Source organism: Antechinus flavipes, chromosome 3 (genome assembly GCF_016432865.1).
Source record: "Antechinus flavipes isolate AdamAnt ecotype Samford, QLD, Australia chromosome 3, AdamAnt_v2, whole genome shotgun sequence".
Classification (NCBI taxonomy): Eukaryota; Metazoa; Chordata; class Mammalia; order Dasyuromorphia; family Dasyuridae; genus Antechinus; species Antechinus flavipes.
This window is the reverse complement of record NC_067400.1, coordinates 203,132,972-203,156,261: the sequence shown is the minus strand read 5'-3', so window position 1 is coordinate 203,156,261 and position 23,290 is coordinate 203,132,972. Positions and strand designations below refer to the sequence as shown.

General features: G+C 34.0%; 1 protein-coding gene across 7 annotated transcripts in view; it reads right to left on the bottom strand.

Moving 5' to 3' along the window:
- Nucleotides 1-23,290, bottom strand: part of CTPS2 (CTP synthase 2) — a 148,406-nt gene that overhangs the window by 89,985 nt on the left and 35,131 nt on the right. For all 7 annotated transcript variants that reach the window (XM_051984446.1, XM_051984449.1, XM_051984443.1 and 4 more), the window contains exons 8-9: nt 16,087-16,238; nt 1,121-1,253 (exon numbers count right to left, since the gene is read on the bottom strand). In XM_051984446.1, the coding sequence (XP_051840406.1) occupies nt 1,121-1,253; nt 16,087-16,238 (285 nt within the window). The remainder of the gene's footprint in view (nt 1-1,120; nt 1,254-16,086; nt 16,239-23,290) is intronic.

Genomic DNA, 23,290 nt, shown 5'->3' with positions numbered 1-23,290 from the left:
AATATATGAGCCAATAATGCCTTGTATTAATATAGATGCAAAAACTTCAAGAGTAGTTTACAACTATTAATAATATTTACAATCTACTTCACAAAGTCGGGGCAAATAGCACTTTTGAAACTCATGATTTGTTTCATCAATTCAAATTTTTTTAAAAAATAAGATCTACTATCAGCTCTATTACAACGAAAAAAAATTTTAAATTTGTACTCCTAAGTACATGCAGAGTTTAATTCTATAAAACATGCTTTAATTTGGTTTGATTAAATATAAATTAGCAGTAACTTTCCTTTTTTTTATTATTATTATAGCTTTTTATTTACAAGATATATGCATGAGTAATTTTTCAGCATTGACAATTGCAAATCCTTTTCTTCCAACTTTTCCCTTCCTTCCCCCAACCTCTTTCCCAAGATGGCAGGTTGACCAATCAATATATGTTAAATACGTTGAAGTATAAGTTAAACACAATATATGTATACATGTCCAAACAGTTATTTTGCTGTATTAAAAAAAATCGGACTTTGAAATAGTATACAATTAGCCTGTGAAGGAAATCAAAAATGCAGGCAGACAAAACTAGAGGGATTGGGAATTCTATATAGTCATCTCCCAGAGTTTTTTTGCTGGGTATAGCTGGTTCTATTCATTACTGCTCTATTGGAACTGATTTGGTTCATCTCATTGTTGAAGAGGGCCACCTCCATTAGAATTGATCATCATATAATATTGTTGTTGAAGTATATAATGATTTTTTGGTCCTGCTCATTTCACTCAGCATCAGTTCATGTAAGTCTCTCCAGGCCTTTCTGAAATCATCTTGCTGATCATTTCTCACAGAACAATAATATTCCATAATATTCATATACGACAATTTATTCAGCCATTCTCCAATTGATGGGCATGCACTCAGTTTCCAGTTTCTGGCCACTACAAAGAGGGCTGCCACAAACATTCTTGCAACATACGGATCCCTTTCCTTTTTTTAAAATCTCTTTGGGATAAGCAGTAGCTTTCCTAACACTAATTGAACATAAAGTACTAGGTTACATATAATTCCAATAAGGACTCAAATGATTTTAATAATTAAAAATTCTAGAAAAAAGAGGTAAAGTCTCACCATTAAATCCAATTTGTGATTAATTGCCAAGGCCGAGTGTTCTAAGGCTTTAAATACTGATGCATAGCAGTCACTGAGTTTGGTATATTTGCCAACCAGGGCTATGGAACACGTTTTTTGTAATCTTTCATACCTGACAAAAAAAAAAATTTTTTTTCAAATTATTTTCAAGGTCACTATATGTAAATCATACTACATCACATTATAAGGCATCACATTACAAGACCTAACTGTTAGACTCTGTCTGGTTTCAAAGTATAATTTTTAATTAATCATAATAATTAAGCCTCACTTTCATAATAAGATTCTTGAACCTAAAAATCCTATTTCTAAAGTACCTTGAATAGTAAGGAAATATCAAAACCATAAGCAAATCTCAGAGACAGTATATACAAGTAATCTCTCAGGAAGAAAGAAGAGCTGTACAAAATTAAAATCTGACAGAATGGGGAAAAGGGCATTTGTGTGAGAGAAGCATCTTGAGATAGTTCTGAGGATCTGAAAGAAAATAGCCGTGTTTTGAGAGAAGCTCCCATCTAGATCGTTGTTTGACCTTTCTTCTCAAAAAGGCCAGGTCAAGATAGAACCTTATTTATATATGACTTTTCAGAATTTGAACAATGCATTTTTTATTTTCAGTCATTTCACAGATCCTATTTGGGATTTGCTTGGCAAAAATCTTGGAGAGGTCTGCCATTTCCTTCTCCAGCTTATTTTACTAATGAAAACACTGAGATAAGTACAGTGAAGCTGCTTTCAACTCAGGAAAATGAGTCTATGTAGCTGCCCAAACAATACAGTTAAGAAGTTAAAATCACAGATTTGCTTCAGGAATATGAAAAAACTTTACATTGTTTTTTTTTGTTTGTTTTTGTTTTTTGTTTTTTTAATAACTTTTTATTGACAGAACCCTATGCCAGGGTAATTTTTTACAACATTATCCCTTGCACTCACTTCTGTTCCAAGTTTTCTCCTCCCTCCCTCTACCCCCATCCCCAGATGGCAAGCAGTCCTTTACATGTTGAATAGGTTACAGTATATCCTAGATACAATATATGTGTGCAGAACTGAACACTTTTCTTATTGCACAGGGAGAAATGGATTCAGAAGGTATAAATAACCCGGGAAGAAAAACAAAAATGCAATCAGTTTATATTCATTTCCCAGTGTTCCTTCTTTGGGTGTAGCTGCTTCTGTCCATCCTTGATCAATTGAAACTGAATTAACTCTCTTTATCAAAGAGATCCACTTCCATCAGAATACATCCTCAAACAGTATCGTTGTTGAGGTATATAATGATCTCCTGGTTCTGCTCATTTCACTTAGCATCAGTTCATCTAAGTCTCGCCAGTCCTCTCTGTATTCATCCTGCTGGTCATTTCTTACAGAACAATAATATTCCATAATGTTCATATACCACAATTTACTCAACCATTCTCCAATTGACAGGCATCCATTCATTTTCCAGCTTCTAGCCACTACAAACAGGGCTGCCACAAACATTCTGGTACATACAGGTTCCTTTCCCTTCTTTAATATCTTTTTTTTTTTATTTTTTAATAACTTTTTATTGATAGAACGCATGCCAGGGTAATTTTTTACAGCATTATCCCTTGCACACATTTCTGTTCCGATTTTTCCCCTCCCTCCCTCCACCCCTTCCCCCAGATGGCAAGAGTCCTTTACATGTTGAATGGGTTGCAGTATATTCTAGATACAATATATGTGTGCAGAACCGAACAGTTTTCTTGTTGCACACGGAGAATTGGATTCAGAAGGTATAAATAACCCGGGAAGAAAAACAAAAATGCAAGCAGTTTATATTCATTTCCCAGTGTTCTTTCTCTGGGTGTAGCTGCTTCTGTCCATCTTTGATCAATTAAGGCTCTCTTTATCGAAGAGATCCACTTCCATCAGAAAGTATCCTCAAACAGTATCGTTGTTGAGGTATATAATGATCTCCTGGTTCTGCTCATTTCACTCAGCATCAGTTCATGTAAGTCTCGCCAGTCCTCTCTGTATTCATCCTGCTGGTCATTCCTTACAGAACAATAATATTCCATAACGTTTATATACCACAATTTACTCAACCATTCTCCAATTGATGGACATCCTTTCATTTTCCAGCTTCTAGCCACTACAAACAGGGCTGCCACAAACATTTTGGCACATACAGGTGCCTTTCCTTTCTTTAGTATCTCTTTGAGGTATAAGCCCAGTAGAAACACTGCTGGATCAAAGGGTATGCACAGTTTGATAACTTTTTGAGCATAGTTCCAAATTGCTCTCCAGAATGGCTGGATGTGCTCACAACTCCACCAACAATGTATCAGTGTCCCTGTTTTCCCACATCCCCTCCAACATTCCACATTATCTTTCCCTGTCACTCTAGCCAATCTGACAGGTGAGTAGTGGTATCTAGAGTTGTCTTAATTTGCATTTCTCTGATTAATAATGATTTGGAGCATATTTTCATATGGCTATAAATAGTTTCAATTTCTTCATCTGAGAATTGTCTGTTCATATCCTTTGGCCATTTATCAATTGGAGAATGGCTTGCTTTCTTATAAATTAGAGTCAATTCTCTATATATTTTGGAAATGAGGCCTTTATCAGAACCTTTGACTGTAAAAATGTTTTCCCAGTTTATTGTTTCCCTTCTAATCTTGTCTGCATTTGTTTCGTTTGTACAAAAGCTTTTCAATTTGATATAATCAATATTTTCTATTTTGTGGTCAATAGTGATCTCTAGTTCTTCTTTGGTCATAAATTCCTCCCTCAGACACAGGTCTGAGAGGTAAACTATCCTATGCTCTTCCAATTTATTTATAATTTCATTCTTTATGCCTAGGTCATGTACATAAAAAATACATTGCCTTTGGAATGTCTGACTCCAATATGCATATTTTATTTCAATTAGATTTGGAATGTCAAAAAGACAGGACTAGATATAGTTGATGAAAAACGCAGCAAATAATAAAAATGCTCCCTAAGAATTTTGTGAATTATTTTTGGGAACTCATTTCAGAGCACAGTCCCTATGCCTAGAACAATTTTATGGTACTAAAAAGAAGACCTCTATTTTTTAGTGACTCTTGTTACTTTTGATTCTGCTGAGTGCCAATGAATTGAGCCTTTTTGGGCTTATACAAAGATGGACTGATTGTTCTTACATATGCTAATTCTGTCAAATAAAACTTCTGCTGATTAGAAAATTCTAACTCAGAAACATCCTGCCTTAGGTAAATCAATGCAAAACAATTTTTAATGATTGATTTGTATCTCTTTTTTTTTTTTAAACTAAATTCACTGATGCTTTAAATTTTTAAAAAATCTTTCATTTCAAAATAAGGCTCCTCCAGAATCCTCTTATAGCAAGGATTTACAATTAATCCAAACAAAGCATTACAATGGTCATATCTGAAAATACATGCCTCATGCTATAACTATTATCCACCACCCACCTATATGCCACAGAGGAATGCCTTACCACTAGCCCTCTCAAGCCAAAATTAGTCACTACGCTGTTTGTAAACTCAACATAGTTTTACTGAAAACTCATTCCAAACCTATTTAAAATTTTTACCTAAAGATAATAAAGCTATTCTGCCAGACAAATGCAAAGCTTACCCTGATCAAGCAGGATTAGTCAGTCAACCAGTGAGCAATAATTTATTAAGCACCCACTATGTACCAGGTACCATGTTAAACCCTAGAGATGCAAAAAAAGGCAAAAACAAAATCCTTGTACTCAAAAAGCTTACTTCTGATGGATAAGACAACACAAAAACAAGTAGGATGTACAAGATATGTACAAAGCAAATGGAAGGTCACCTCAGAGAATGGGTGGCAGGGAAGCACAGGAGAGACTGCATCAAGAGGACCCAAGTTCAAATATGACTTTAGATACTTTCTAGCTGTATGACCCTGGGCAAGTCACTTAACCTATTTTCCTCAGTTTTCTCAATTTTAAAATGAGCTAAAGAGGGCCTGGAATGTGGACCACATACTTAGTCCACATACAAGGAGCTTGGACCACATACAAGAATCAACTACCCAGCAAAAGTGAGCATTATCTTTCAGGGGGAAAGATAATTCAATGAAATGAGAATTTTTTTTTATGAAAAGACCAGAGCTGAATAGAAATTTAATCTTCAAATGCAAGACTCAAAAGAAGCATAAGAAAATAAAAAGGGAAGGAAAAAAAATATGTTTTTTAAAGGTTAAAATGTTTATCTCCCTACATGGGAAAATGATATGTAAAATTCCTGAGAACTGTATCTTTATTAGGGGTATATCTAGAGGGTGTAAGTATAATCTAACTTTATTGTGATGATATAAAAAAAAAAAACTAGGACTGAAAAAGGAATTGTGCTGGAAGAGCAAGAAAGGGAAGGTAAAATGAGGTAAATTATATAACATGAAGAGGCAAAAAAGACCTATTACATTTGAAGGAAAGAAGGGGGGATGGGCATTCTATGAACCTTAATCTCATTAGATTTGGCCCCAAAATATCATACATATTTAGTTTGATACAGAAATTTGTGTCACCCTCTAGGGAAATGGGAGGGGAAAGGGGAAAAGGAAAGGGAGGAGAGTAATAGAAGGGAGAACAGAAGTAGTAGGGGGAAAAGGGAGGAAAGGCTGTAAAAGGGGATGGCAGTTTGAAGGAGGTAGTGATCAGAAGCAAGACCCTGAGGAAGAGGAAAGAGAAAAATATAACTTAGGAAAAATAGGATGGGGGGAAATAGTAATTATAATTGCAAATGTGAATGGGATGAACTTTCCCATAAAACGGAAGTGGGATAGCAGACTGGATCAAATGCCAGAATCTCACTATATATTGTTTACAACAAATACATTTAAACATATGCACTAAGTGGTAGAGCATTCAAATTCCTAAAAGAGAAGTTAAGAGAACTAGAAGAAGAAATAAGAGAGCAGAACTATACTAGTAAGAGATGCTCTCTCAGAACTAGATAAATTGAACCACAAAATAAAGAAGGAAGAAAGTAAGGAGGTAAACAGAATTTTAGAAAAGTTAGGCACAATAGACCTTTGGAGAAAACTGAATGGGAACAGAAAGGAATATACTTTTTTTTTTCTCAGCAGTGCATGGAACCTACATTAAAAACTGACTGTATTAGGGTATAAAAACCTCACAATCAAATCCAAAAAGGCAGAAATAATAAATGCATCTTTTTCAGATCATGATGCAATAAAAATTACACATAAAAAAGGATCAGAAAAAAAGACCAAAAATTAATTGCAAACTAAATAATTTAATGCTAAAAAATGAGTGGATGAAACAACAAACCATAGAAACAATTGATAATTTCATCCAAGAAAATCACAATAATGAGACATGTCATAATTTATGATAAACAACCAAAGCAGTTCTTAGACGAAATTTTATATCTCTACTTGTCTACTTGAATAAAATAGAGAAAGAGAAGATTAATGAATTGCATGCAACTAAAATAGCTTAAAAAAAGAACAAATTTGAAAACCACAAATAAATACCAAATTTGAAATTTTGAAAATAAAAGGAGAAATTAATAAAATTAAAAGAAAACTATTAAACTAATAAACAAAACTAAGAGTTAGTTTTATGGGAAAAAAACATAATAGATAAACCTTTAGTTAATTAATTAGAAAAGAAAAGAAGAAAATCAAATTGCAAGTATCAAAAATGAAAAGGGTGAACTCACCACCAATGAAGAGAAAATTAAAGAAATAATTAGAAGCTATTTTGCCCAACTGAATGCCAATAAATGTGATAATTTTTTTAAATTGAAGCTTTTTATTTTCAAAACATATGGAAGGATAATTTTTCAACACTGACGCTTGCAAAACCCTGTGTTCCAATTCCCCTCCTTACCCTCACCCCTGCTCCTAAATAGCAAGTAACCTAATATGTTTTAAACATGGTAAAAAAAAAAAAATATATATATATATATATATATATATATGAATCCAATATAGGCATACATATTTATACAATTATCTTACTGCACAAGAAGAATCAGTAAATCTGATAATCTAAGTGAAATGGGTAAATATTTACAAAAATATAGATTGCCCAGATTAACAGAGGAGGAAATAAATTACTTAAATAGTCCCATTTTAGAAAAAAAAATTGAACAAGCTATTAATCAAGTTCTTAAGAAAAAAATCTCCAGGGCCAGATAAATTTACATGTGAATTTTACTAAATATTTAAAGAAAAATTAATTCCAACACTATGCAAACTATTTGGAAAAATAGGGAAAGTCCTAACAAATTCCTTTTATGACACAGAAATAGTGTTGATACCCCTAATAGGGTCAAAACAGAGAAAGAAAATGATAAACCAATTTCCCTAATGAACATTGATGCAAAAATCTTAAATAAAATATTAGCAAAGGGATTACAGCAAGTTATCACCAGAAACATATATCATGACCAAGTAGGATTAATACCAGGAATTTAGGGCTGGTTCAATATAAGGGAAACTATTAGCATAATTGACTATCAATAACCAAGCTAACAGAAATTATATGATTGTCTCTACATTCAAAAAAAGCATTTGATAAAATCCAAAAACCCATTCCTATTAAAAACACTAGAGAATATAGGAATAATTGGAGTTTTCCTTAAAATGATCAGTAGCATCTATTTAAAACCATCATCAAGCAACATATGTAATGGGGAGAAACTAGAAGCATTCCCAATAAGATCAGGGGTGAAACAAGGTTGCTCACTATCACCATTATTATTCAATATTTTATTAGAAATGTTAACTTTAGCAATAAGAGAAGAAAAAGAAATTAAAGGAATTAGAGTAGGCAATGAAAAAAATCAAATTATCACTTTTTGCAGATGATATCACAGTATTCTTATAGAATCCTAGTGAATCAACTGAAAAACTATCAGAAACAATTCACAACTTCAGCAAAGTGGCAGGATAGAAAATAAATCCACACAAATCATCAGCATTTCTATATATTGCCAACAGAGTCCTGCAACAAGTGATAAAAAGAGAAGATATAGGCTCATAAGACACAATAGTCAATGACTATAGTAATCTAATGTTTGATAAACCCAAAGACTCCAGCCTCTGGGATAAGAACTCACTATTTGAACAAAAATTGCCTAGAAAATTGGAAAAGAGTATGGCAGAAACTAGGAATTGACCAACACCTAACACCTATACCAAGATAAGGTTGAAATGGGTTCATGATTTAGACATAACGCATGATACAAGCAATTTAGCAGAACAAAGGAAAATCTACCTCTCAGATCTGTGAAGAAAGAAGGAATTTATGGCCAAAAAAGAATTAAAGAACATTATGAAATGTAAAATGGATAATTCTGATTATATTAAATTTAAAGGTTTTGGTACAAGCAAAACTAATGCATCCAGGTTAGAAAGGAAGCAGAAAACTGGGGGGAAAAATCTGTACAACCAACAATTCTGATAAAGGTCTCATTTCTAAAATATATAGAGAATCGATTCAAATTTATAAGAACACAAGCCTTTCTCCAATTGATAAATGGTAAAAGGGACATGAACATACTAATCCAACCATTTTGAAGAGTAACTTAGAACTATTCTCAAAGGGCTATCAAACTGTTCTAATTCTTAGATGCAGCACTGTTTCCCAAAGAGATCATAAAAAAGGGTAAAAGACCCACCAGTGGAAAAAATGTTTGTTCAGGCAACACATTGTAGCATTATTCAGAATATGAAAAGCTCTATCATGAGAAAATTCAAAATCACAAGACAAGACATTCTAGAAAGATTTCCCATCTCACTCTATTTTAAAACATTGTTCACATCTGGAGCTCTATGCAAAGTCAAACATTAAAAGACAGCCTGGAAAATGAAAAAGACAGCCTGGTGTTAAGTCTGTGGCACTATTAATCTTGTCTTTAGTGGAAAAAAAAGCATCTGCAGTCTCATTCTACCAGCTCAGACTGTCTATCACAAATTCCTCGCAAGATGTAGAAGATTATTCCTTCACATAAATATTATACATTGGTTCAGGAATGCACTGTATGAGTAATGTATAAGTCATAGCCATTTTGAATGTCACTGACAAGGAATACTGAAATGATAAAACAATGGATTATTTTTTTCATTTTCAAGGAAAAACAAAACTCTAAAACCAACACTTTTTTTTTTTAATAATTATAACTTTTTATTGACAGAACCCATGCCTGGGTGATTTTTTACAACATTATCCCTTGCACTGACTTTTCCCCTTCCTCCCTCCACCCGCTCCCCCAGATGGCAAGCAGTCCTATACATGTTAAATATGTCACAGTATATCCTGGATACAATATATGTGTGCAGAACTGAATAGTTCTCTTGTTGCACAGGAAGAATTGGATTCAGAAGGTAAAAATAACCCAGGAAAAAAAAACAAAAATGCAAACAGTTTACATTTACATTTATTTACCAGTGTTCTTTCTTTGGGTATAGCTGATTCTGTCCATCATTGATCAATTGAACCTGAGTTAGATTTTCTCTTTGTTGAAGAAATCCACTTCCATCAGACTACATCCTCATACAGTATTATTGTTGATGTATATAATGATCTCTTGGTTCTGCTCATTTCACTTAGCATCAGTTCATGTAAACTCCAAACCTCTCTGTATTCATCCTGCTGGTCATTTCTTACAGAACAATAATATTTCATAACATAATACCACAATTTACCTAACCATTCTCCAATTGATGGGCATCCATTCATTTTCCAGTTTCTAGCTACCACAAAAAGGGCTGCCACAAACATTTTGGCACATACAGGTCCCTTTCTCTTCTTTAGTGTTTCTTTGGGATATAAGCTCTAGCACTGCTGGATCAAAGGGTATGCACAGTTTGGTAACTTTTTGGGCATAATTACAGATTGCTCTCCAAAATGGTTGGATTCGTTCACAACTCCATCAACAATGCATCAGTGTCCCAATAAAACCAACACTCTTGAAGGATAAATGATTTTTAGATTTTGGTGTGTTAATTTATTTTATATAAGGCAGCTTTGTTACATTGCCCACTAATTGCGAAATAGCTTTCACTACACTCATATGAGATAAAGTACATGAGCAAAAGGCAAACACATATTGGAGACTTTCAAAAAAAAGTTATTACAATAGGGTAAATGAAAAGAACAATAAAAATGAAGCCCAGTGCCAAATAATTATCATGACTAAGCTTGCCTCCAGAGAAGAGAGGAAAAATCATCTGCTTTTTGATAAAAGATAGGGAGTAGGGGGAACTACAGAGAAGAGGCAATGACCCCCTACACTGTCAGACATGGTTTTAGTTCATTTGGCTGGGGAAGGGGACAGGGGAAGGATGGGCAGCCAGTGATGGGATCAATAGCTATTCATCTTCACAATCATCACTGGCCTCTACAGATAGAAAATCAGCACTCCAGAATAAGAAAGATAGGCCTGATCTAAGAAAAATGCTTCTAGTGATCAAGATAAGATGTGGTTATAGATGTCTAGATGTGGTTTCCCACATATTAGAATTGTTCAGGAAGCACTTGTTTGGGTAAGGGGGGTTGCAAAGAGAAATGCTGCATAAGAATAGGAGGGATAGAAAGGCAAATAGATACACAGATACATAGATAGATGGATTGGATAGATGGATGGATGGATGGATGGATGTCTGGATGATGGATAGAAAAGAGAGATGATTGTCAGACAGAGAGATGGATGGACAGAAAGCATTTATGATGTGGTTACTATGCACTGGATAGCATGTGAGGTGCAAAGGACATAAATCTAAGCAAGCAAAACAATCATTACTCTCTTTAATTAGAGAAGATAACTCAGAGAGAGAAACTGGAAAGCAGAGGGAGAGAGGAAGGAAGGATAATATAGCAGGGAAGGAGAAAACTAGATAGGAAGGGAGGGGGGCACAAAGGAGGGAAAGAGTGGGGAAGGAAAGGAAGAAGGGAGAGAGGAAGAGAGGGGGAAAAGGAATGAAGGGAGGGAGGGATGAGGAAGAAAAGGAGAAAAGATGGCAGGGAGAAAAGAAAGAGGGAGGAAGTTAGGGAGGGAGAGAGGGAGGAAGGGATAGAGGAAAGGAGAAAGAAAAGGAAGAAAGGGAAGGAAAGGAGGGAGTGAGGGAAGGAAGAGGAAACTCTTTGCGGATAGGTGGCTTACCACAGTAACTGGCACATAATTCAGCATTTAATAATGTTTTATTTTGTATCTCCAATCAAGGAACTTGATAATGAAATTAAAACTACAGACAAAAGACAAAATTACAATATTAACAAATAACTACTTGCCAGTCAAATAAATTTTCATTAGTTTTATTTTTCCTAAGAAGATAAAATGGTACAAAATTGAAGAGCAAAACCAATACTGTCAAAAGACACTATTCAGATAGTCAGTCAAATGTAATGTTCTGGTTAGCTTTCTGGAGGTCTTGGGAACAGCCTTCATTTCAGCAGAATAATCACCAAGAGAAGAGTCAGGGATAAAGTCCTATTATTATCTCCTTCATAGTCTGTCTCCTTCTCCTGGGGCCCCAGTAACTTTCTGGAGACCCTCCAGAATGGGTCTTGGTTTCAGTAGAGGAATGCAGAAGGCAGGAGACACACCATGAGGGTCTCTATCTTCTATCTTGAAGTTTTTCTCCTCTCCCAGATTTCTTAGCTCTTTTATGCTCTACTCTAAGAACATCATGGTAGGTGTCAATCTTGTAAAACAGGTATCAACTTGTAGAACTATACTAAGTACTAGAGAATCATTATCTTAATTCTACTGAGTTAACACCTTGTTTTAGGATTAAATCAATCATACTGAACTAAAGAACTCCCAGGCTAAACTAGATAACCATTGCCTTATCAATTCCACTGAGTTAATATCTTGTAACAGTCATACAGAGTTCCTGCCCTTTACAAATAAATATTTATTAAGCCCTATAATATGCTATTATTACTGTGCTAAGCACTAGGAAGACAAAAAATTTCCAAAGATAGTTCCTGATTTCTAGGAGACCACAGTCTAAAGGCAAAGTCAACATGTAAATAACTATGTACAAATAAATTACGTACAGAATAAACTGGAAATAATCAACAGAGGAAAAATGTAGATGAAGGGAGTTCAGGAAAGGCTTTCTGTAGAAGGTAGGATTTTAACTGAGACTGCCAGGAGACAGAAGAATGGGAAGATCATGTGAGGTGTGAGGAGACAACCAGTAAAAATGTCCAGAGTCTGGAGATGAAAAGTCATTGGAAGAAAGTCATTGAAAGTTCATGAAAAGGAAGAAAAAGGAGACCAATGTCACCATCAAAGAAGATATGACAGACAAAAGGGCATAGTGCAAAAAGACTAGAAAGGTGATGTGGTGGGGATATAGTGTGGGAAAAGGACTTTAAATAACAAACAGAAGACTTTATATTTGACCCTGGAGGAGATGGGAAGACACTGGAGTTTATTGTGTAGAGGAGTCACATGATCAGATGTGAATTTTAGGATGATCACTCACAACTGTGTGGGGATGGAATGAAGTAGAAAGAAATTTGTGGCAAAAAAAGAGAGATTTTAGAAAAGCCTGAAAAGATTTACATGAACTGATGCTGAGTGAAGCAACAGAAGCAGGAAAACATTGTTCACAGCAACAAGACCATGTGATGATCAACTTTGATAGACTTGGTTCTTTTTGGTAATTAAGTGATCCAAGGCAACGACAATAAATTTTGAATAAAAAATGCCATTTGCATCCAGAGAGAACTGTGGAGAGTGAATGTGGATCACACTTTTCACCTTTTTTCTCTCATGGCTTTTCCCTTTTGTTCTGATTTTTCTCTCTCAATCTGACTCCTGTGGAAATAAATAAAAAAGGAAGAGCTAATGGGGATGAATGGAGTGAGGGTTTTTTGAGAATGGGGGAGACATGGAAATATTTTTAAGCAAGAGAGAAGCAGCTAGATGATGAGGTAAGTGAGAAGATAAGGATGATAGAAGAAGAAATCTCTAGGAAAAGACAGGATAACCTTAGCAAGGAAAAGGATCACCTCATCATGTGACACAAGGGTGGAAGAGATAATGTAATGTAATATATAATGTGATGTAATATGAGGGGGAGGGAAGGAGAGGAAATCTGCTCAAATGTTCTGCAAAGAGCCTCATATTTTCCTGTAAAATATGAGGCAAAGTTCTTAGCTGAGAAAGGAGGCATAGGGAAAGTTACAAGAAGGAGTTTTTTAAAAGGATTTTTTTAAAAAAGAGAAGGAGTTAAAAAAAAAAAAAAGTTTAGAGAGCTGCTATGATTAGTGGGATAGAATTATTTTGGGAGGCATAAAAAGATTGCCTTATAACAATATAACTTAAATTTCCCAGACAAGACTTCTTGGAGAAGACAGGATGGAATGGAATCACTTGAAGAAATTAGAAGAGATAACCTTATTAAGAAAATGGTCCCTTCATCATGTAAGGTAAGGATAGAAGAAATTGTTATAGAATATAGAGATGATGTAATGTGAAAAGGTATGTAATAGGGGGTAAGAGATTTAAAAGAAGACAACATACAACTGAAATGATCAATTCTAAGTAACAACGATGCATATTTTTGTTTTCACACTTTTTAATAAGAATTTTTTATTTTATTTTTTCTCAATTATGTGTAAAACTATTTTTAACATTCATTTATAATTTGAGTTCCAATTTCTATATTAGCCATGCTGCAAAAGAGAACAGAGAAAACCAAAAGAAAAATAAAGTTTAAAAAAAAAGTATGCCATCAGTTCTTTCTCTGGAGATGGATAGCATTTTCATCATGAGTCCTTTGGAATTGTCCTGGATCACTGCATGCTTAGAACAGCTAAGTCATTCCAGTTGGTCATACAATATTGCTGTTACAATGGCTCAGATCATTACACATTACAACAGTTCACATAAGCTGAAGCATATTTTTTACACTTCCCTTTATTTTTCTTTTATTCTTTTCGTAACATGACTGGAAATGGAAATATGTTTGACATACTTTCACATGTATAATAAATATCATATTGCTAACCTTCTCAAAGGAGTAAGAGAGGAGCTTGAGGGAGGAAGAGAATTTGGCACTCAAAATTTCTTTAAATGAATGTTAAAAATAAATAAGGTTTTTAAAAAAGAAATTAAGAAGGGAAAAGAATACAGAAGAGATGATAAAGAATTGAGGAGGACTGAAGCTCATGTCATGATGTAGATGAAGATTTAAGATTGCAAGGCAGAAGTAAAAGTAGAATAAATAGATTATAATCAGATAAAGAAATTTCAAAGTTCATGAACAAAGAGAAATAATACAGCTTTTCAGAATATCTTTGAAGCTAAATCCCCTTCAAATTTATCATTGCAAAAGTTTGGAAAAAATATTCGGAAAGAACAAAAGAATTCTAATAAAAATCAAGCTTATTAAAAATCCAGATAAAGCAAACTTTCCTTGGCTCACAGGCTTAAAGCTGAAAGAACTTTAGCGAGACCACCTAATCTGGTCTCCTCATTTTAAAGATAAGGATAAAGGGCAGAACCCAGATTTAAGTTTAGGATCATTTTCTGAAAACAAATTTAGTTCTCTTTCCATTGTATCAGGCTATCCCCCAGTTCAGCTATAAGAGCTCTTTTTACATGAAAAAAGTTTTTTTTTTCATATATACATATTTCTTCTACAATTAACAGCTGTATTATATGCACTGATTAAAAAGATACATAAAAGCAAAACACGACTATGAATATTTAGTAATACTTTAACCTCAGACAATAAATTTTAGTTTGTTTTTCTATAAAATGAGGGAGTCAGACCAGATGGAACTATAAGGTCCATTCCAGCTCTAAAAATTTATAATCCATGATCCTCGAGCAAGGTCACAGACAAACTGGTGGTTTCCATGCCAGGAATTCCCTAAATATCTGACACCAAACCCTGGTGCCAATACCTATCTGATCAAGAGAGACATAAAAATAGAGATCTATAGAGATATAGCTATATAAATATCCATACAAATATATTAAAAGAGATGTTTAGAGATTGCTATAGATTTTTTTCTGTATCTATATGTGTGTGTGTGTGTATATACATAGAGAGAGAGAGATCTATAGTGATCTATCTATATATCTATATATATGCATATATGTATACACACACACACACACACACACACACACACACACACACACACACATCTCCATATCTCAACCTATAGAGATAGAAATACAAAGGCATTCAAGAAGCCTACAAACCTTTCCATGTCTCCCCCCATTCTCAAAAAGTCCCCACTCACTTTATCCCCATCAGCTATCATCCTTATTTATATTGCTATTTATATCAGCAAGGTACATATGAAAAGCTAAATTTCCTGAGTCAGGAAGGCCTGGACCAAGAAGACTGCTACTCCTGATACTGCCCGACACTGGCTATGTGTACCTTTTTTTTTTTTTAATTGTCCCTAGTTGCATGTAAAAAACATCTATTTTGGTCATACATATACATTAATTTTTTTATATATTTCCATATGAATCAAGTTAGGAGAAAAAAATCAGAAAAGGAAAACACATACACACACGCGCGCGCACACACACACACACACACACACAAAACAGAAGGAAAAAAGTGAAACAGCAATGTGGTTAAGTGTACCTTAACCACTTAAACCATCAAGTAATTCTGAAAAATGTAAAGCTGGGGATGATTTCCTCATCAGGAATTCCATACACCACTGAAATTACAGGTCTTATTCAAAACATGGGCCAAAAATTTATTTAGCCTCCAGAAAGTAAATTTGCTTCTTGATTATAGTCATTTAACAAATATTGTTTTGTAACTTATAGATTTTCAAGCTCCTGAATAATAATTTCATAGCCCTATAAGGTCCATTGGCTAGGAAATAATAAGACAGAGAGCAGATCAAATCATTATTCTCTCTCACAATAGTATTCTAAAAAGATTTCATTCCTAAAGTGGTGACCTCATTACCATACCTGTCAGCCATATTTTTCCATTTGAAAAGCAAATCACTTGCATGATCATCAATAGGCAGGTCCAATCTCTCTTTAAAGTATTTGACAATACCTTGATCTTCCAAAAGGACAGGAACCCGGTAAGTGGAAGAAACATCATGGATGAATATTACCTGTTAAATTATGAGAACACATCTTACTTTGACAGAACAAGCTCTAATATAAAACACTACAATATTATAATGACATCTGTCAGTTCAGGAATGGAAAAAGAACCAAGAAGATTACAACTACAATTAGATATTATGTAGTAACTATTAATAATAATATATGGCATTTCTATAGCAATTTACCATTTGCTATTACTTCAATATCTTTAATGAGAACAAAGTCTAATATAAAAATATCACTTATCTGGATTATTAAGCCATTAACTTTAATACATCTGGTAACACAATATCCCAGATTACATATCTGGAAGGCAGACATCTTATCTAGTCCAATTCTCATTTTACAACTGAGAAAATGGAGGATGAAAGGTTAAATAATTTGCCCAGGATCACAGGTAGTATCTCTGTCTCTGTCTCTTGTCTCTTTTTCTCTCTCTCATTTTCTAGCACTAATTTTTCCCATCTTTCAAAAATCCTATGAAAAATATATCTCCTTACTCAATTCAATAAGTCATTTATTAAACTCCTTCTATTTCAGTTATCAGCCTTTATTTAGTGTTCACTATGTGCCAAAGCCTGTACTACATGCTGGAAATACAAAGAAAGACACTGTCCCTGCCCTCAAAGTTCTCACAATCAAATGGGAAAGACAATATTAAATAAGAAAATGCACTGATGATATAAGCAGTGTAAATAGATTATAATCCCAGAGAAAAGATGCTAATAGCTAAAATTCCTGGGAAAGGCCACCTACATAAGCCCAGATTTACTTTGTTTGAGTCTTTTTTTTTTTTTTTTTGGTGATTCCATTCTTTGTTTGAGTCTTAAGAGATGGAATATCACCAGTGAAATAGGCCAGTGTAAATATATTTTAATGTACATAGAGAGGAGAAAGTATGAGAAGACAGCAAAGGTACAGATTTAAATGCCAGGCACAATAGTTTATATTTTATTCCAGAGGTAATCAGGATCACTTGAATTTATTGAATAGAGGAGTGAGATGGGCAGGCCTGCGCTTTAGGAAAAATTATTTTGGCATCTAGATTGGAGAGGAGAAAGACTCCAAGACCAATGCAATGGTCCAGCTTTTATTAGAATAGCAGTCCTGTGAGTGGGGAAAAAAATTAACATATACAAAAGCTACTAACACAGTTTACTAGTAGAAAATTTAGCAGAATGCAAATGTGGTACAAGGCTGAGGAGGCACCAAAATTATTAGGTTGGGGGGAATAAAAGGCTGATGGGGGGGAAAAAAAAAAAAGGCTGGTGGGGCTCTCAAAAGTGATAGGAAAATAAAAAGTAATAGTAACAAGAAAATACAAAGAATAAAGAAAAATATGAAATAGTTCTTGCCCTACCTATTTGTACAAAAATATTCATTGCAACTTTTTTTGTGGTATCAAAGAATTGGAATGAAAGGGATACCTAACAACTGGAGAGCGGGTTGCACAAGTGGTGGTATGTGATTGTGATGAATACTATTGTGCTATAAGAAATAATGAAGGGGATACAAGAGAAATTCAAATTGAAGCAATCTAACATTTTTTCCTCATATCTTATCAGATTGACAAAGATAACAAAAGAGAAAAAGGATAAATGTTAGGGCAGCTAACAGGCACATTAGTGCATTCTGGGTAGCACTGTGGAATGACAGTGTTTCTGGAAAGCATTTGGAACTATGTTCAGAAAGTCACCAAACTGTGTCTACTAGGCCCAAAAAAATTAAAGAAAGAGGAAAGGGGCCTCTTTGTACACAAATACTTAACAGCAGTTCTTTTCATAGAAGATGAAAAATTGAAAACCAAGGTGGTAGGAAGCAAAAACTGGAAATGAAAGATGGAGGGAGTGCCATCCTATGGGAGAATGACTAAACAAAATGAATGTAATAGAATAGTGTTATGACCCAGTGCAGAACAAAGTGAACAAAACTAGAACAATTTATACAATGACACTATAACAAAGAACTCTGATCAATACAGTGATAAACCATAAAGTCCAAAAGAGTGAAGAGGAAAAACACCACTTGCTTTCTAATACAGGTAGAAAACTTAAAATTTAGAAAAAGACATTTTCAGGATGTGGTCAAAGTAGAATTTTTTTTGCTGAGGCAACTGGGGCTAAATGATTTAAATGCCCAAGGTCACACTAGGAAGTGTTAAGTGATTGAAGGCAGATTTGAACTCAGGTCCTCCTGACTTCAGGATGGTGCTCTATCCACTGAACTACCTAGCTAACTCCTAGAACATGCAGTTATGGATTAAGAATTTTTTTTTTCACTTAATAGGGATAGAGTAGGCATATTGATTCATTCATTTTCATTAATTTAATTAATCTATGCATCCATGTATACTGGGCATATAGATTATTTTTAAATGCTTATAATTGAAAAAATAAAAATAAACTATAAAACTATAAAAAATGAAATAATTTGCATGGAAGATAAGTATTAAGACACATCAGTATCATGAAATCTGCAGAATCATGGAAATTAGAACTAAAGGGAAACTTAAAGAACATTTATCTCTGCTGTGATGTTTTTAAAATCTGTTCTAGTTGGTTTTACTAATATAACTGTTACGTGCAGGTGTTGTGTTGGTTGGTTTTGCTGAAATACTTCCCTCCCCACCCCCAACTTTGCTTTATTTTCTTATTAGGGGAAAGAGGAGAGGAATATTCAAAAATGAAGGCTATATAAAAACAAAAAATAATTTTTTCAAAAAATTCAATTGAATGATCATTTATTAAATTATCAACTATGTAAAAGGCACTTAACTAAAGATTCAAAGACAAAAATAAAATACCCTAGAAGAAGTTTATGTTCTATCTCCTGAGATAGAAGGACAGATAACATGTACAAGTATAATAACTACTTATTCTCAACTCTAATTTAGGTGTAGAGAAAGAAATCAGGAAAAGTTTCATATGGAAGATGACAGCTGGTCTGAACACTGACAGGGCATATGAGGATTCTGAAAGGATAAGAAAAGGAATACAATCCAGGAATGGGGGCAAGGTTAGAGAAGGGGAAGGAAAAAGAATGTACAAATGCATAAAAATGGTATGTTTGTTTGGCATAGGAAATAGCAGTTTAATCCAGGCAAACTGGAACATGGTAGATGAAGGAAAAGTAATATGAACTAAGGCTAGAAAGTTCACCTTAGGCAACTGTAGTGGGGAATCAGGAGGTCTACATAGAAACCTGGAAAATTAGGGCGCAAGATGCCCAATAATCTCTCCAGCTATTACAATGCTTCTCAGAAGAGAGGACCACTAAAAGCAAGATGAGCCCAAGTCATGCTCTGGATTTTCAGAAGGACTTTGAACAAAGAACCAAGGTGACCCAGTAGACTCCCAAAAAGTTTCATATTTTCAGGTTTTAGGGATCCACCTACCTAGAAAGTATAAAAGTAGTTATAGGTTTTTCTATTTCATATTTTAAATTTTTGCCAATGGACATACTTATGAGTCTTTTTTATATTTTAAATACTTTTTTTGAGTGGAAAAGATAAACAATTATGTATTTACAGGAACCAAAACTAAGCTTTATCTAAGTGATTTTTCCTGGATTTCTAGGGAAGGAGGGTATAAAGAACCAAAGAAAATAGAAGTAGGGGAGAAAGGGTGACCTAACCTCTCTCTTTAGAGTCCAAGTTCCTCCAAGTCTGAATTAATTCAACATGAGCATAAAGCTCAGGCCCCTTGATGTAAAAGGATGCTTATGGGGGCACGAGGTGGCCCAGCAGATAAAACAAGAAGACAGGCCCTGGAATTCAAATCCAGCTTCGGACTCCTATAAGCTGTGTGACCTTGGGTAATTGAGAAAGAATGGAAGGAAGACGGGAAGAAGGAAGAAAGGAAGGAAGGGAACAAAGAATAGGGAGAAATGAAGGGAGGGAAATTTAAATGATGCTCTAGTTCTGGGCCAGAGTTGGCTCTGTCTTTACAAAAGAACTGCTATAGAAATTGAAAAGCAACATCTATGCATATGTTTTGAAAATATAAAGCTTTAATTAAAATAAACTAAAAAGCAGATTGACAGAAATTAGGTTTAGACCACTCTATACATGTCTATCTAGCCACAACTACAAACTCCTCCTTATTGGAAACTTGGAAGATTTGGACCGCAAGAACTAGAGCTCTGAAAAGTGAGCATTATCTTGCATAGATACAAAACTTGCTTTTAGAAGCCATCTTCATAGATTTTCCAGTTTCCCTTAGTTTTATATAGTCTTTCATCATTAGAATGTAAGCTCCTTGAGAGTCGGGTCCATCTTGTTTGAGATTAGCGCAATTACTGTTATATAGTAAAAACTTAAAGATGCTCTAGAGATAAATAGATGCTCTAAACAGAAAGATACAAATGTAGAAAAAAATAGATGTAGTTAGATCTATATGTAGACACAGGTAAAAATAAAGATATACAAGAATAGATAGATGTAGATATATGTATAGATATAGGTGTAAAGATAAGAGATGATGTACATAGAATAAGTTCAAAATGGTTGTGATCTGATCTATGCTGGGATACATCAACAATTAAATAAAAAATTTTAAGCAACAAGTACCTTTTACAACTCTGGCTAGAACAGAATTTTGAAATAAAGAATAGAGTATGTCATAAAAGATATGATAGATATTTTAACTATATAAAACATAAAATATTTTGCATTAATAAAATCAATAAAGATAGAATGAGGAAAGAAATGGTAGTGAAAAGTAAATTTGCGTCAAATAATATTGGTAATGGTCTGAATACCTAAAACATATAGGGAATTGAGACATCAAAAACTCAATAGTAGTGAAAAAATATAGATGGTTAAAAAGAATTATAAAACATAACCCATATGAGATATGATATAAATCACTAATAGAAAAAGGCAAATTAAAAACATTTAAAAGTTTTACCTCATACCATGCAAGTTGAAAAGGATGACCCAAAAATGGCATCTGTCAACATCAAAACAGCTAGGGGATGACAAGCTATTGCTGGTAGATATGTGAACTGTAGATATGTGAATTGTGTGATTGTTCTAGATGTAAATTTGGAATTATGGGGGAGAAGAGTAATGAAATTGCTCCCTATTTTTTGATCCAACAATCTTACTACTGGGAATATGTTACCTATATCTACACACACACACACACACACACACACACACACACACACATATACATATATGTTTTTTTATCTATCTACATCTACATCTCATAACTATTTCTATATTTACAACTGCCTACAGCTAGATCTTTATCTATATAGAGGTATAAATCTTTATCTTTAATCTTTCTCTTTAGAAATCTTTATCTATCTCTCCAGGAAGTTATGTGAGGCAATGTTGGTACTACCATGTTAAATGAACAGTTTTTTAAAACTGTGTAATGAAATAATAATTAATAATAAGACCTACCCCCCAGGGTTGTTGTAGGATTAAATCAGATAATAATTGTAAAGCACTTCACAAAAGTGTTTAGCACATAGTAAGTGCTATATAAATGGTAGATATTATTATTACTATTAAATAAAGATTTACGAATTCACATATAACTCTCTTTTTTACTTTGCATAAAGAAATGGTAATATTTGTCAAGTATACAAAAAAAATGCATTATAGTGTGAGCAGAATCAGAACAATTTAATAAGGACAGCAATAATGAAAAGACAAACAATTTTATAAAGATTTGAAAATTGTTCACTGCAATAACTAATCACATCTCCCTAGGGCCTAAAGAGAAACATGTTACCCTCCTTCTCCTAGGTGATACGCATAAAATCAAAAAGAAACATACATTTACGGACGTGGTCACAGTATGGATCTGTTTTGCTTGATATGCATATTTGTGCCAAGGGGCTTTATTTCCTTTCAGTTTTTAATTGAAAGTGGAAAGGGATATTATAGTGATGACAAAAAAGGAGGGGAATGGGAAAAAGAGAGAATTGAAACATAGATGAGTGATTGAAATATTATTTTAAAAATTGTGGGAAAGAACAAAAGGAAGTTCAGATAAGCAGGACAATAACATAAATAACATAAAGTAACATAAAGAATTTATTAAACTTTTTAAAAAAACAAGTGATATAAAATACACATTGACAGTTTCATATAGAATCCTTCTTGTGTTCTTTTGTATATGTTTATAGAGAGAAAGAAATGTTCTCTCTTTTTTTGGTATTTTAAGTTCCAAATTTAAAAAAAAAATTAAAGCATTATATATGCTTTATAGTATTATATAGTACAATTTATAATATTAGTATATGTCTTGTAATGGGCTGAGGCTTGAGTTGATGCACTGAGGTCCCAAGCACATGAGGCTAAATAGTAATTGGACCATATTCTATTAATATATATGCTTGGAGAAAGAATGGCCCCCGCCCACTCTTTGTGCAGTCCTGATGTGTTGTATAGGAAATGACGATTTTGGTGGGTGGAGGCAGGGGAGTGGAAAAGGAAGGGGAAGGAGAGACTAATTGCATTTGCCATTGCAAAGGCCTTTTTCCAGCTCAGATCCCCCTCTGTTAGCTGGCTTCCTGTCGCAACTGCCCATATTGCTATCGCAATCTTTCTTGCCCATATTGCTATCGCAATCCTTATTCACCTCTTCACTTCAATAAAGATTGAAGATTTTTCCCTTAAACCTGAATTCCTGACTCCAGCTGATTTTAAATACGCGGTCATTACAATGTCTGAAGGTATAAGAAAAGGCAAGCAGATTTGTCATATGGTGAAAATTAGAACCAACAATTGGATATATCATGGAGCACACTGCTAATAGAATGACCTTGTAGAAGCCTCCAACATATTGGGATCCTCTATGGAAAATTTTAAGAATAATGCAGATGAGAAACACTCATCTCAAATTTTTCTCAAATGAGACAAACCCTCCATCCCACTCTGCCAATACCGATGAAATCAACTTCGCCAAAGTAATAACATTTCACCAAAGTAGTAACATTTTCCTGCACAAAGTAACAAATGTCTTTCCACAGGTATCTAAGCAAACAGAAGAAAGTATGTGCACTTAATATTTTCCCGAAAAAAGCAGAAATTTTTTTAGCA